Source organism: Fusarium tjaetaba (genome assembly GCF_013396195.1).
Source record: "Fusarium tjaetaba strain NRRL 66243 chromosome Unknown NRRL66243_c0000097, whole genome shotgun sequence".
In the NCBI taxonomy this organism is placed as follows: domain Eukaryota; kingdom Fungi; phylum Ascomycota; class Sordariomycetes; order Hypocreales; family Nectriaceae; genus Fusarium; species Fusarium tjaetaba.
In genome coordinates this window covers 36,300-50,094 of record NW_023501293.1, presented here as the reverse complement: position 1 = coordinate 50,094, position 13,795 = coordinate 36,300, and the positions used below count along the sequence as shown (strand labels likewise).

The window sequence follows — 13,795 nt, the reverse complement described above, 5'->3', positions numbered from 1 at the left end:
GACATGAATTTTTATCCATTCGTTAGATTATCTAGACAGTTCTATATCAAATAACACCCGACGCCGTTGCGAAGAAACGCTGAGCTCGATGGCTTGCGTGGGGTATACATAGAGTCACTTAAATCTCAATATCACGACATGATCCACCATCGTGTATTCTCCCAGGACATTACGTCTTCGATCAAATACAGTATGTGCTCAAAAAGGTCAGAATATCCATGCCATGGGATCGGAAACTCCATCGTCAAGAAAATCGTCAACCATCTGTCAATGTCAGCAATGACCAAACGTTTCGGGCAACGCACTCACCAGAGAATCCCAGTCATTCATAAAGCTAAGATCAATCTCCTGCAAATCCTGAATCTCTGCACCTTCAGGTTGTAACTGAACCAAGAATGATTCAAACACTCCCAACGCGTCCTGCATCGCCTCTTCACCAGCTTTCATAATGAGCTCAACGATTTCGGCTTCGGATAAGTGTCGCATGATGCCCATGATCTGCGCCATCAAGATCGACAGCATGAGATAGCCCTTCATATTGGTCTCGCCCGCTTCAATAGTTCGCAAGTTCCAAGCTTTCGAGTCCTCCATGACCTTTAACAGGTCTGGTCGTACTGGTGTCAAGGAAAAGCCATCGTCCTCTTGGACCGTACTCCTCAGTTCGAGGACGAGTATGATGCTGGCCTGCCATGCCGACAGTCGAAAGAAGCCGGAGCTGCATGTGACGAGACGCGAGAATTGTTGCTTGGCTGAAGAGTTTGCACTATCTGAGGATACGGTGGACCACATTCTGAAAGCTGACTCGATCGTCATCTTTCGTGAGAAGGCGTAGCTCGGTTCTTGTAAAGAGAGTCCATAGTATGGAAAGTGAAGTGCGCAGAGATACCGACGCATAATGAAGTCACCTACTGTCAGCTCAAACTCCGATGGCGAGTTTTGGCTCTTCTTGCAGTCCTTCAACATCCGGTTGGCTTCCTTGTAAGAAGCTTTGAGTTCTGCATCAAGACGCAATGTCTCTTGATACGAGTCACCAGATTTGAGATCATTGAGCAACTTGACAACTTTGAGACGAGTCGCAAATGTTAGTCGCAAGGCCCTCGCTGTCGAAACTTGGGTGAAGACGTTATTCGGTCTGGAAGTCGCACCATTGATCATGATGTCATCATCGTCAAAATTCCCAGGCGGCTCAGTGTCGAACTGTTCTTCTATGATCATTGGCGGCCCGCCAGATGAGAGACTTGACTGAAGGCAGAGCTCTAGTATCGTGTTCCACAATCTTCGTCGCATCTCACAAGCCATTGTCGTAGTTTTCGATAAAAGCGCAGGGTCTCTGTGTAGACCCATTGACACTGCGGTCCTAAGAAGTGAACCGCATGCGATCCAGGACGATTCTCCTCCCACCGACACCATCTCCCGGGCAAGAACAAGCAGGATGTTTGTTTGGAGAAATTGAACACCCAGTCTCGACTTAAACTCTGGCTCTGATATCCACGTCTGAACTTCGTATATCCATAGAACGGCCGAGGCTCGTAAGGAGAAATTGTCGTCGTAGGTCGTCGCGCCCAACGCCAGCACCAATTTGAGCTGAGCAACAAAGTCTCTATCCGGCTCGGCATCAGAGGTCCACAAAGCATCATATTTGTTCCTAAATGTCGGTATGTGAAGGATACGATACACCTTCTCTATACCTTCGAGGTAACACTCGACAAGACTGTCGCAAAGAGCTTTGGATGCCAATTCAGTGGTGAGGGGTGTCGGCCATGCTGGCGCACGCAGTGCTTTGATGCGCTTTGCCATAGCCTTGCATTTCTGAACTTTGATGACAACACCGGTTGTCTCAGTCGCGTAGTGGTCAATTGCTTCAATAATGTCTCGGAGCTTTTCTTTGTTAGCATTTGAGAAAGCGAATTGAAGTATGTGCCTTACCAACGGTAACCCACAGACAAAATGGCTTTGTCCGAAGAACCGCGACTTATGAGAGATCGCTCGTGGCGTCGCTAATGCACCAACATGTTGTCTTTGAGAGTGTAGGTGAAACGTTCCACCCAATCTTGATGTCGAGGTTTCAAGTGTCGAAGCTGGCGTTGAGACATGAGATTGCAACGGTGTTGCAGTGTTTGATGATAATTGACTCTCGAGTTGTCGCACTCTGTTTCGCAGCATGTCGAGTTCCTGAACAGACGATTGACTGACCGGTGTCGGCGCACCTGTCGAAGAGCTCGCTGCTCCTGTGCTCACAACAGGTAATCCAGAGTTTGCGCTTGCGACAAGATCTTCAGGCGTTGGCAATGAGAGAAATGCATTGAAGTCTCCCGCGATTTCGGCGACATGGTCTTGACTCGCTATGCTTCTTTCAGCTGGAGGAGGATTCTCGTAGACGCATTCGCCCTTTCTTGCGCGCATGCAATTGCTACACGGCGACCCGCGGTTACAGCGCATCTTGCGCTTCCGACAGAGATTGCATGACCTGCGACAATATTAGCCATGCCTCGTAATTCAATCGGAGGTGAGGTTTATTACACAGCTGGTCTTCGTCGGCGACGCAAAGGTTCCATTTTCGTGGTCTTTGGTGATGTTTACTTGAGAATGAGTTGGGATGCGGAGAATTGTGTAATTGAGGTGGTGAGAAATGCGCTTTTGGTACTGATGGTTCTCCATTTGCCGGGTTCCATCCTAACTCCGAGTCCGACCCCGACTCCGTAAGATTGTCATTGGTCAATCCTCAGGGAAGTATGATAGAGGCTAGGAGGAACTCGACTCCTTGACTGTCCTGCTCAACATAAAAGGAGTGAGCGACCTGGAATTAGTACTATGAAATATTCCATACCATCAGCATCTTCAATTCAAGAGTCTCCTACCTAGACACCACTTCAAACCCATTTTCGCTGTCCCTCATCATGGCTGATCAAGACAACTTCATAAAGCTTCAGGACCAGGCACTCTCTGATTCCGGCAACAATATGGACCAAGAGAAGAACGTACCAAATGACCCTCTTGATCCTTCGCCTGCACCAGATGGAGGTCTCCAAGCATGGCTGGTAGCAGCTGGATCAGCCTGCATCTTCTTCTCATGCCTCGGTTTCGCCAACTCTTTTGGTGTTCTACAAGAATACTACATAACTCACCAACTTCAAGGACATTCAGAAGATGCAATCGCTTGGATTGGATCCATCTCGACTTTTATTCAATTCGCTGTTGGGGCTTTGAGTGGTCCAATGTTTGATCGATATGGTTCCTGGGTACGTTTCCTACGCACCATGAGATGATTGAGGCTAATTGTTTCATAGGTCCTCCGCCCAGCCGCCGTTACCTACGTATTCGCGACCATGATGACGAGTTTATGCACCGAATATTGGCAGTTCATGCTTGCTCAAGGTATCCTCATGGGCACCGCAATGGCTTTCCTCCAGATCCCCGCCTTCGCTGCCGTTTCCCAATACTTTGACAAGAAGAGAGCCGCTGCTTTCGGAATAGCCGTGTCAGGCTCCTCTATCGGCGGAGTTGTCTTTCCGATCGCATTGTCAAAGATGTTGAACGACTCGTCTCTTGGTTTTGGCTGGTCCATCCGCATCATGGGCTTTGTCATGATACCTCTCATGACCTTTTCATGCATGGCGGTCAGACCCCGTCTGCCCAGCAGAAAGACTTCGTTCTTCCTGGTTGAGCCTTTCAAAGATCCTTTGTACTTGCTTGTCATAGGATCTCTGTTCTTTCTCTTCATCGGCATGTTTGCTCCGCTCTTCTTCATCCCGACTTATGCAGTCTCACGAGGTGTCAACCCTACGTTGGCGTCATATCTACTCGCCATTACGAACGCTGCGTCAACCTTTGGCCGTATCATCCCGGGAGTACTGGCAGACAAATATGGTCGTCTGAACATGTATTCCCTCGGAGGACTATGCACGGGAGTTGTCATTCTCTGCATGAACGAGGCAAAGACCACAGCAGCCTTGGTGGTTTATGCTCTCGTATTTGGCTTTTGCTCTGGAACAATCATCTCCGGTGTGTCAGCAGCCTTCACACTCGTGTCAAAGGATGCAAGAAACAACGGGACATACATGGGAATGGGACTGGCTGTGAGCTCTTTTGCAGCTCTGATCGGTCCGCCTGTCAACGGTGTTCTTGTGAGCAAGTATGGAGGTTTCTTTCAGGTTTCTGTCTTTAGTGGTGTTATGTGCTTGTTTGGTGGATGCCTTGCTACTGTGGCTAAGGCGTGGACTGATAAGGGAATATTTGGCCGCATCTGAGTCAACCCTGGTATTACATGCATGACTCTTAAAGCCTGTCTACTACAAGCTATATAATGTCCCTGAAACTATAGAGCCCGACTATCTTACTACTGTTTTATATCACTACCCTTAGCTGTCGAGGTTCCTGGGCTGTTTTATTCGTTGCCCAAGCCAACAACGGCGAGGCACCATGTCCCACGAGATCTAGTCATATCTTGCACCACTATCTTAAGCACATTCATTAATACTATAGAGTTTACCCACATTCGACTAACTGCCGATGAGCCAAAATTAGAAGGGTCCCTTGAACAAGGCTGCCCTTGAGGCCTCATGTTCAAATACTAGTTCCTCGATCTCTTTGAATCCCTCCTTACATGCCCACGCTAGCGCAGTCTGTCCCTTGTTATCTGTAAAACTTGTATCAGCTCCATAAGAAAGGAGTAGTCGGACGGTTGATGAATGTCCTCCTCTTGATGCATATACTATTGCCGATCCTGCCTCCGTGCAGTTGACTGCTGACTCCCGCTCTATCGTTGGCGGTAGTCCTATCTCTTGGATCTGAATAGATACTTATCTCTTCCTATGTTTCCAGAGTGAAGATGACTTCCAACGCTTCTGCTTAGGATTCGTGACAGGCTGCATTCGTATCTCGAGCTCCGGCTCCGGCTTCGGCTCCGGCTCCGACTGTATGGCGACTGCTCGTAGATTACAGTCAGCACCACGTTCAAGCAACAGCTGAACTGCCCATTCCCAACCGTTGCTGGCTGCATGTATCAGTGGGGGTGCGTCCAATTTCCCCAAGCCCCGGTGACAAAATCTACCGTAGAGGTTGACGTCAGCTCCATGGTCTAGCAAACATACAGCGGCTGTCTTTCTCTGGACCAGCTGACTCCCAACCTCTAACCCAGAAGCTCCAGCCACCATCAATGCTTCTATTATTGCAATGCCGCCCGAATTGCTTCTCCGATTGGGATCAGCGCCTTTGCTTAACAGTGCATAAACAATATCAAGGTCGCCATTCTTTGCCGCCTCCAGTAATGCCGTACAGCCACCTTCATCGATGGCATCAACCTCAGCCTTGTTCTGCAACAAGAGATCCACAGCGGCTGGCTGTTTCTGCATCGCAGCGCAGATCAAAGCCGTCTTGCCAAAAGTATTTTTCATGTTGACTTCCGTCCCTCGGTCAATGAGCAGCTGCATTGCAGCCAACTCACCAAAATACGCAGCACTTCCCAGGGCTGTACCATTAAGCCTGTGCTGAGCCTCGTGTGTGAGGCGCGTGATGTAAGCAAGTCCATCACCTGAACATGACCTTCTGCAGCTGCTTCGATGAGCGGTGTTCCATGACCTCCCCTGATAGTCTCTTTTTCAGCACCGCAGTCAAGGAGCAACTCAACCATATCCAAATGGCCTGAGTGTGCAGCCTTGATCAAAGGCGTCAGAACCTCCGCACCCTGGGAATCTACAGGTGCACCATTGCGGAGCAGTATCTGAGCAGTCTCGAAATGGCCTCCTCCAGCTGCTTTAGTTAAAGCTGTGTCGCCATAGTAGTCTGAGGCTCCACTGTCAGCGCCTCGGGCGAGAAGCAGTTCTACCACAGCAGAGTGGCCTCTGCCAGCCGCCATTATCAAAGCTGTTTCGTGAAGAGGGTTTCGTGTATCAATATCAGCGCCTCGATCAAGTAAAAGCTGTACGACAGTGATTTGCCCTGCTCTCACTGCTCGAGCCAAAGCTGTCATTTTTCCAACAGTCGTATAGTCGATATGCGCACCATTATCGAGAAGTAGTTTCACAATAGTCTTATGGCCGCTGTATGCCGATGCTAGTAGGGATCTTCCCTTGCTTTCAGAGTCGAACGCCGTGGCGGGTAGGTCGAGAAGAAGTTTAACGGCCGCTTCTTGCCCTGTATTTGCCGCGATCTCCAACGCCTCATTATGGTCTCCAATGTCCCAAGGTTCGAAATCGTTGCTCAGAAGGAACTCAATTGTCTGCGCGTCTCCGCCACCCAATATTGCAAGCTTGAGATTTGCGAGCACCTCTTATCCTCCATCGTATGACCCAAGTACGAGGTTTATCGTTCTTTTGTTTCAGGAGGGCTTCTAACCAGGGCATAATAGCATGAAATGATGCCAGGCAAAGTGACATGTATGATAGCGCATCATCCTTAAGTGACTCCAAGGATGCAATATATGTCTTGACAGTCGATGCGAAACTCCTAGTAACCCCAGGTAAGGTAAGCATATAATATGCAATGGCAGAACCCTCGCTGTAGAACGGGCGATTCAAGTCAAACAACAACTTCGTGTCCCTGGAGGCGTGTCTGAAGTGGATTTGCCACCAGTTTGTCGCATAATCAAACAGCGGAGCCTGGCTTATGCCGAAAGAATGACCTCGGTGGACAGTTAGATTACTCTCAAGAACCTGTAAGCATTTTTCTGCTATCGTCGCGTGACACCGATCAGGTATGATTCTGAATGCTTCCAATAGAGGATCCTGGTCATGAAGTCTGCGTAGAAGGTACTCTTTTGCTGATTGATGAACAAATAAAACTTTATCATCATGTAATTTCAGAAACGGGTGGCAAATAGTGAGTCGTTCGGCCATATCCTTAACATCAGATTCTATGGCGCTGGCAAGTTCTGCGATGGTAAGAGGCCTCTCCGTCATAGCTACCCATGTCAGGATAGATATAGTGCTTTGGCGGTATTTAGGATCGATCTGATGAAGCATCCTCCCAAAGATAGGGTGGAGATCTTCTGGCAAGTCTCTGATTATCTCTTGAATCTGAAGACATGTTCGCTTGTTGCAAAGCTCATGAATCACAAAGCTGATCCAGAGGAAGGTCCCGTCAGCCTTTTTAATCAATGTTTTCTCCACATCCATGCGAATATCATTGAACCCATCAATGATGGTCAATGGCTCCAACCTTGAGCGCGTGAATTTGGCAATGTCGCTGTTGACACTCTCTTCGTTGTCTGGATCAAGCCGTATATCACGAAAAGGCTCACTGAGTTGGGAGCCAGATACATTAGCTTGACTCGATGCAGTGAAATGGTAAGAGCTTCGCCCTAGTACATCAACATCTCGGCCAATGATAGCCAGAGCCAGTGGTCCTTCAGAACGGGATTTGCAAAGGCTCTCGAACTTCTCCATCAAGATATCGCAGGAATGACATTCATCAATTCCGTCGATGATACAGTAAACTGTGGGGAGATGAGGCTGGGACAATAGAATCTCGAAGATCTTCCAGAGACACTCTAAGCTTGTCAAAGTTTGTGGGCCCTTTCGGTAGTCTCAAGATACTTGAAGACTTCTGATATCTGAGGCCCGTCAATGCTGAACTCGAGGAGTTGATAGGCAAGACTCCTTAACAGTTTTGTTGGACTGTTGTACTGTTCATGCTGAAAGCGGCAGAAGAAATAAAGTAATCGGCTTCCTGATTCTTCACAGAACAATTTGATTTGTTCGGTAAGGAAGAGCGACAAGACGGTCTTCCCTTTGCCAGGTCCCCCTGATATCCAGAGAAGTGGTGACTCCTTGGCAAACCATGCTTGGTAGGCAGGATTGTGACAGACCCATTCACAAGTCCCTGGGGTCCTCTGACCCTTGGAACTCGCAAGAGTCTCTCTATCGATGTCTGGCAGAGTAACAAAGAGAGTTTCACGACACTTGTTGACCTTGCTATTCAATTGCACTAAGAAGGGTTATTCACCAGTACTCCTTATTTCATTATTGCTCTCTTACCATCCGGTTTGCCGATAGTGACGTTGCGATTGCTTCCAAGGACTGCCATTCCGCCGTTGCTCACCACAACATTATGTATTTGCTGCATCATCTTCTTTTCGTGGCTTTCTGACACTTGAGTAGACATGACGCTATGTAACCGAGAGTACTTGTTGGATAGCTATACCAAGATTCGATACTATGCCGACGAGGGGACGCGTGATACTGACAGCGAGAAGAAACGTAGCGCGATTGCGCAGAGTCCGGGTAAGTATAATACCCTGTGTCAATCAAGTTCACTTCGTCGTTTGGCATCAGCTGAGCTTTTGGTGACTTATGCATATAAGACTGGGCGCACACATCTTCTAACAGAATGACCAATCACTGGACCAGTTTCCGCAGCCTGATTTACAAAGAGACACAGAATTCAACCCCGATTACTGAAAATCGTAATTCTTGTTGATCACAGCCACTTTCGTCGTGACTCAGTATGTAGTGTGCGCTGTTGTTTCTGAGGAGGTTGAAAATAAATGCCGCAGCCTTATCAGCGAAGTCTCCCCAGATCGTTTCGCCGAATGTCCCATTCAAAAAAGCCTTCCATCTCGAGACTACTGATAATATCAACTTGTCTGTCGTGCCGTTAAGATGCCCGATCCTCTGAGTGTAACTGCCTCTATAGCCGGCATCATCACTACGACCGTTCAAGGCGTTGCACTATTATGCAATACGATTGACAACATCCGAAACGCCCCAGAGGCTATGGATAAAATTAGACTAGAGCTTGCGCACCTCAAACCTTCGCTGATAAAATTGGAATCTGCCGTCAAAGAAAACCGGCCTGGGCTCTTTCTCCGCGACGAGACTCAAGGTGCCTTGATTAGCTGCCACGAAGCTTGCATTGAGTTCAACGCGTCTCTTTTACACTGGATGAGAAATTCTAGCGATGGGAAAAGATCATTCCTTGATAATTTCAAGATCGGGGTCTTTCGACAAGCTCGCATTGAGACGCTCAGGCAGCAGCTCAATGGAGGGATTAAAGTTCTCTCATTAATCCTCGATACTGCCAACTTGTCTGTGTACTCTCTGCGCGATTAATTTACTATTGGTAATACTAACTGATCTACTAGTCTTACCGTTTCTCGGCAGCCGTTGATGACCAAAGAATTGGGGGATCAGATGCTGCAAAGCTTTGAGACAATCCTCACTCAGAAATTTGCCGAAGCTCGAGAAGAAAGGAAGGCAATTATTAAGTATGAAGGCAAGACTCTCCAGTCAGACGAGACTGAAGAAAAAGAGGCGTTTCTTCGTGACACTGCGCGGCAAAGGAACGTGATCGATGCATTGGAACGGGCTTCACAAGAGGCACTGAAGAAGGTTGTATTTGAACGGACTGGACAAAAAATTCATAATGTGAAGGTCACCGCCAGTAGCGTCACCCTTACGGATTTTGTCAATGTTGAGAAAAAGGAAACGATGATCGAGCAAGACATCTTGAACGTTGCTGCGAGCAAGTACAGCATTGCTGTTGCTGGGGTTGTCAACAATGTTGATATCGCCTCTCTCTACTCTCAGATGCGCAAGGTTGATGAATAAGTTGTATAATAGCGAGTGCTAAAGAGACTGGGTGCGATAAAATGAGGCCAATTATGCTGCGATCGTCTTTCGGCCCTTAGTATCCTCGGCTATTGAGGAGATCGTCATGAAGACAGTACAGAAGCCTTTGTCGGGATTGGCTACACCCCTTTGAACACACTGGCGCCGCCATTCTTTCCAGCATCTGACATAGTGAAGCTGACACATGTCGTCTATTCCCTCAGGACGAGCAGTGATAACGCCGAATGATCTCGCCGCCTGCAGTGTGGCGGGGACGCAGGACCGTGAGTATGGATTGGAGACCATGGAGATAGCGCTGGGGGACGAAAGGTTTATGGGTCGTGGCTACTACGCTTCCTACATATCTTATCATGCGCGCTGGGAGGCTCCGACATGCATTCTGTAAGATTTGCCGTGATCGAGAGGCTGACGAGTTGTGTAGTTAGACTTAGCATTTCTGCCACATCAGCTTCGTATCGGCTCTCGTTTGCAGTTGCAGATTGATCTCGACAATCGCCAGGATGGGCTGCGACAGTATTTGCATCACCCATGATGTCTGAAGGCTGCCCTGAACATAGGCCGACAGACATTTTTTAAGTCAAGGAAGGAGTCTGTAAACAACGTGCTCTTGCTGTAGGCTTGCTCGAGATGTACCTATTCCGTCACCAAGTACGATTTCCAACCCAGGGTCGTCGGCGCCGGACGAGACCATCTCGCAACAGATACGCCTTCTTCTACTCTAGAAAAGGGCATTTAAATGATAAGAAACTCATTATTGGCGGTTAGAACGTTTCCAGGAGTCCTCCAAGATGCCTGTCGACTGGTAAAGGAGAAGTCGTCAACGGCTTCATCATATGACGAAAACATGGCACGGAGAGGATTGGGCTTCGCTATCTCGATAGCCAAAGCTGATTGAGACAAATAACAATATCCAAGGGCTTCATTCATTTTACCTTCTCGCTATCAGAGCAATCAACTCTTCTCCTAGTCCTAGTTCTCAGCTCTGTTCAGTTTTGTGTCAAGCGCCTCATGCGCAACTTTAGGTCCAAATCTGGCAAAAGCCATGCTTTATTGAGCCAAGTTTTGCCGAAAGAGACCCAGAGGAGTCAAGGCTAGGGACGACAATCAAGGTCTATGGTGACTGGCCTTTATCGTCGACAGCCGGGAGCGAATCATGCATGAAAGGGCGAGCGCACCATAATAAAGTTTCCTTCCTCATGTACTTGCATACAATATGCCCGTGAGAACCGGGATGGGCCAACAGCCTGTTGCATCAAGATGGGAGGCGAGATGAGGCAAACGGAATTCAAGAGTCACAGACACCAAAGTGCGGCCGGCTGACAATTGACTGGTAGCTACAGACATCCTGCAAAATGTATGACATGACCTTTTGACCTGTTTGCATGTAAAGCGGTGACTCGGGATCGCGTCTGAACGAACAAAAGTCGAAGGGATTATGCTACCAGAGGAGCTGCTGTATTGACATGGATGCTGATGGTATTCACGACCTTGGCGGGCTCGCCTTGGACTTGCTTTCGGAGGCACGAAATAAGAGAAGGAAACTGTCCAGAATGATTGTACGAAACCCTCAGTCAGTTGAATGAAGAGGTGTGTTGCTTGAGGACTTTATGGCGAGCCTGATGTCAATGGCCAGCATAATTCTCTCATGCATTTCCCCTTCCAACTTTACTCCTCCTCTTCCTTCTCTTCTTACTCCTCCCCTTCTGACGTTTCTCTTCAGCCTTGTTCATTCTGATATCATCATTCCACACACCCAGTCTCACTACACCATATTATAATGGACTCTCCCTTCTCAACATACGTTAGCATTCAGTTTTTAACGTAGAATTAGAACATACTCACACAGAAAACTTCACTCCTCCTACTCCTTTTTTCCTCCTTCTCCTCGACCTTTTGCCGCTTAGCGGCGCGCTCTCCAAGCTCAGCTGCAAGAGCCTCCTATTCACTATTAGCAAGTCCATATAACGTAGCATGCTATTTAGACGTACAGCAATCGCCGTTTCGGCGGCAGGCACTTCGGGAAGTTGCTAAGCCTCATCAGCTCTCTGCGATTTAGTGTATATCTGATTGCGTACTTACATCCCGCTTCACGGTCCGCGTCGGCCCATTTCCTCGAAAGTGTGACAAAACTGACAGCTAAGTTCAGACGAGACTATGACGACTTTAGGCCTAAATCTTCCCAAAGTTTAGGCACGCCTTTGACAAACTTTGCAGAGTTTAGGGTCGCGGTGGCGTCGCATATCATTGGCTTGGGACTCTCGCCCACCAGAAATGACTAGGCAGTGTTGCAACATTTGAAGCTTGAAATAACTGTAATGTCGGAGCGGTCATTGGCTGCTGCTGCGGCTGTTGTTGTTGTTGCTGCTGCCCCGAGGGGCGACGCGAGGTGTTCGAGGACTAATCTTATAAACAGGCCATTTACTAAATAAAAGTAAACCTTGGGATGACTTACATTGGAGAAGTTTCGCTATTATATAAGTTAGTCGCTTGGACCAAGAGCGTGAAAGGATGAACTTACTCGGCCACGGGCGTGGCCGAAGCCACCCCGGTATAGTTCGAGCATGTCGACAATGGTGTGTTGGGATGCTTTGGGAGGGGGGGGCCGCGAGCGTAATTGACGGTCGGACTCTTGGGAAGAGAAGCGGGTGGTCTCGGAATAAAGGGACGGCAAGGGTTCTGATATGATTGAAAGTGCGTTCGATAATTGGTGGGACACTGGGTCATGAGTTTGGGGGATATGGTTGATGGGCTCTTACGCCGGAGAAATATCGCTTGTTGTTGTTCTAAGAAGGTTAGCATCGCGGTATCTTATAAATTTGAAAGAGAACTTACACGACCCACGGTGAATTGTTGTTCTAGAAAGAGGGAATTGATTGTCTGCAACGGCGAGAAAAACATCAATGTCGACAATGAACACCTCAAGGTGAAGTCATGCATTCGAAGGACAGTTGTAGCTCTGGAGAGGACAGTGGTTAGCAACCAGCTCGTCATCAACGTTTGGCAGGGCATCAGAACTTACTTGAATGACGTTGGACGACTAAAAGAAGAGAGAAGTAGTCAGCATCAGTTGAAAAAGATCGGACTTCGATGGTGGAAATGGGCCGACTCACAAAGATTGACGGTGGGCTGCTCGCGTATTGACGCACTATGTACAGGTCTTCAAACTTCTACAGTCGCAATCAATTGTTAGTATCATGTATTGACTTTCTGTTGCAGAGCTCAAAGTGAACTTGCCTTCATGTTGTTAAAGTGGGACTGTTTAGTGATCTCCCGTGAGCAATGGCCTTGATGATAGAATACCTAAATTCCTTACAGTCGCTTGGTCGTTCCAGTACTATCACGAGTTAGTCTACCACACAATTTCCTAGATACCAAACAGGGGCTAAACTTACGTCCATCTGGGCTTCGGCTTCCTGCACGGAGAGAAAATGAATCAGTATCATCGATATTCGGCTCATTGGGGCTTTAAAGAACCTACTTCGCGCGACCCAGGCTGAGTACAAACGTTACTGTACTGGTCATCTGTATATGGTCGCTCGAGGGGAGAACTTACAGTTGGTTTGGGCTACAATCTCATTAGCACAAAGGGACAATGTCGGGGGATTGGAAGCTTGAAATACCTTTGCCGCCGGAGCGGCCATGGGCTGTTGCTGTTGTTGTTGTTGCTGCTGCTGCCCCGAGGGGCGACACGAGGTGTTGGAAGACTAACCCCACAGGTAAGTCATTGGATTCAAGAGTAGTTGGGGGCGAACTTACACCGGGCGAAGCGGCACGACTGCGGCCGAAGCTGCCCCCCCCGAGAGGGTTGATTGTCATTGGTATACTCACGTATTTGTGGTGATCGCTCGTTCATGCACTGCGGCAAAGAAAGCCTCCGCTCAACGCCTGCAACGGGCGAGAACGTGAAGGCACAGAGATGTCCGCCTTGCTTTTGGGCATTGCGGTGAGGCACGTGATGGGTATTGATGTTCGGCCGAATTGTTTGAGGGCTTTGGAGATGCATGGAAATGGTGTTTTGATGAAGCGCGTGGTTGAACAAGAGTTGTTGATGGGGCAAGGCAAGGCGGTTGATGATGATGGAGAGAAATGAATGAAGTCGTGATCAAGGCAGTTGAAGCTTCTGTCGTTTGGGTCGAACGGCATGAGTCAGGAACGAGCTGAAATTGCCGGCTGGCAGTGGCGGGCACCTCAAGTAGGGCAAGAACCGGACCATTCGTTCCGCTTAACCT

At 48.3% G+C, this 13,795-nt stretch overlaps 4 protein-coding genes across 4 annotated transcripts; 2 read left to right on the top strand and 2 right to left on the bottom strand.

Moving 5' to 3' along the window:
- Positions 1–207: 207 nt before the first annotated feature.
- On the bottom strand, positions 208–2,439 carry FTJAE_5137 (uncharacterized protein; the record flags this gene model as incomplete). Its single annotated transcript, XM_037351613.1, has 3 exons — positions 208–264; positions 310–1,878; positions 1,927–2,439. 3 exons carry the CDS (start codon positions 2,437–2,439, stop codon positions 208–210), a joined length of 2,139 nt encoding a protein of 712 aa, XP_037207742.1.
- A 458-nt stretch (positions 2,440–2,897) lies between these two features.
- On the top strand, positions 2,898–4,247 carry FTJAE_5136 (riboflavin transporter MCH5; the record flags this gene model as incomplete). Its single annotated transcript, XM_037351612.1, has 2 exons — positions 2,898–3,239; positions 3,288–4,247. The coding sequence occupies 2 exons, from the start codon at positions 2,898–2,900 to the stop codon at positions 4,245–4,247; spliced, it is 1,302 nt and encodes a 433-aa protein (XP_037207741.1).
- A 552-nt stretch (positions 4,248–4,799) lies between these two features.
- On the bottom strand, positions 4,800–8,100 carry FTJAE_5135 (NACHT and ankyrin domain protein; the record flags this gene model as incomplete). The annotated part of the gene is made up of 5 exons (XM_037351611.1): positions 4,800–5,486; positions 5,531–6,247; positions 6,843–7,491; positions 7,533–7,923; positions 7,974–8,100. 5 exons carry the CDS (start codon positions 8,098–8,100, stop codon positions 4,800–4,802), a joined length of 2,571 nt encoding a protein of 856 aa, XP_037207740.1.
- A 497-nt stretch (positions 8,101–8,597) lies between these two features.
- Positions 8,598–9,545, top strand: FTJAE_5134 (nacht and ankyrin domain protein; the record flags this gene model as incomplete). The annotated part of the gene is made up of 2 exons (XM_037351610.1): positions 8,598–9,022; positions 9,080–9,545. 2 exons carry the CDS (start codon positions 8,598–8,600, stop codon positions 9,543–9,545), a joined length of 891 nt encoding a protein of 296 aa, XP_037207739.1.
- Between the last annotated feature and the right edge of the window lie 4,250 nt (positions 9,546–13,795).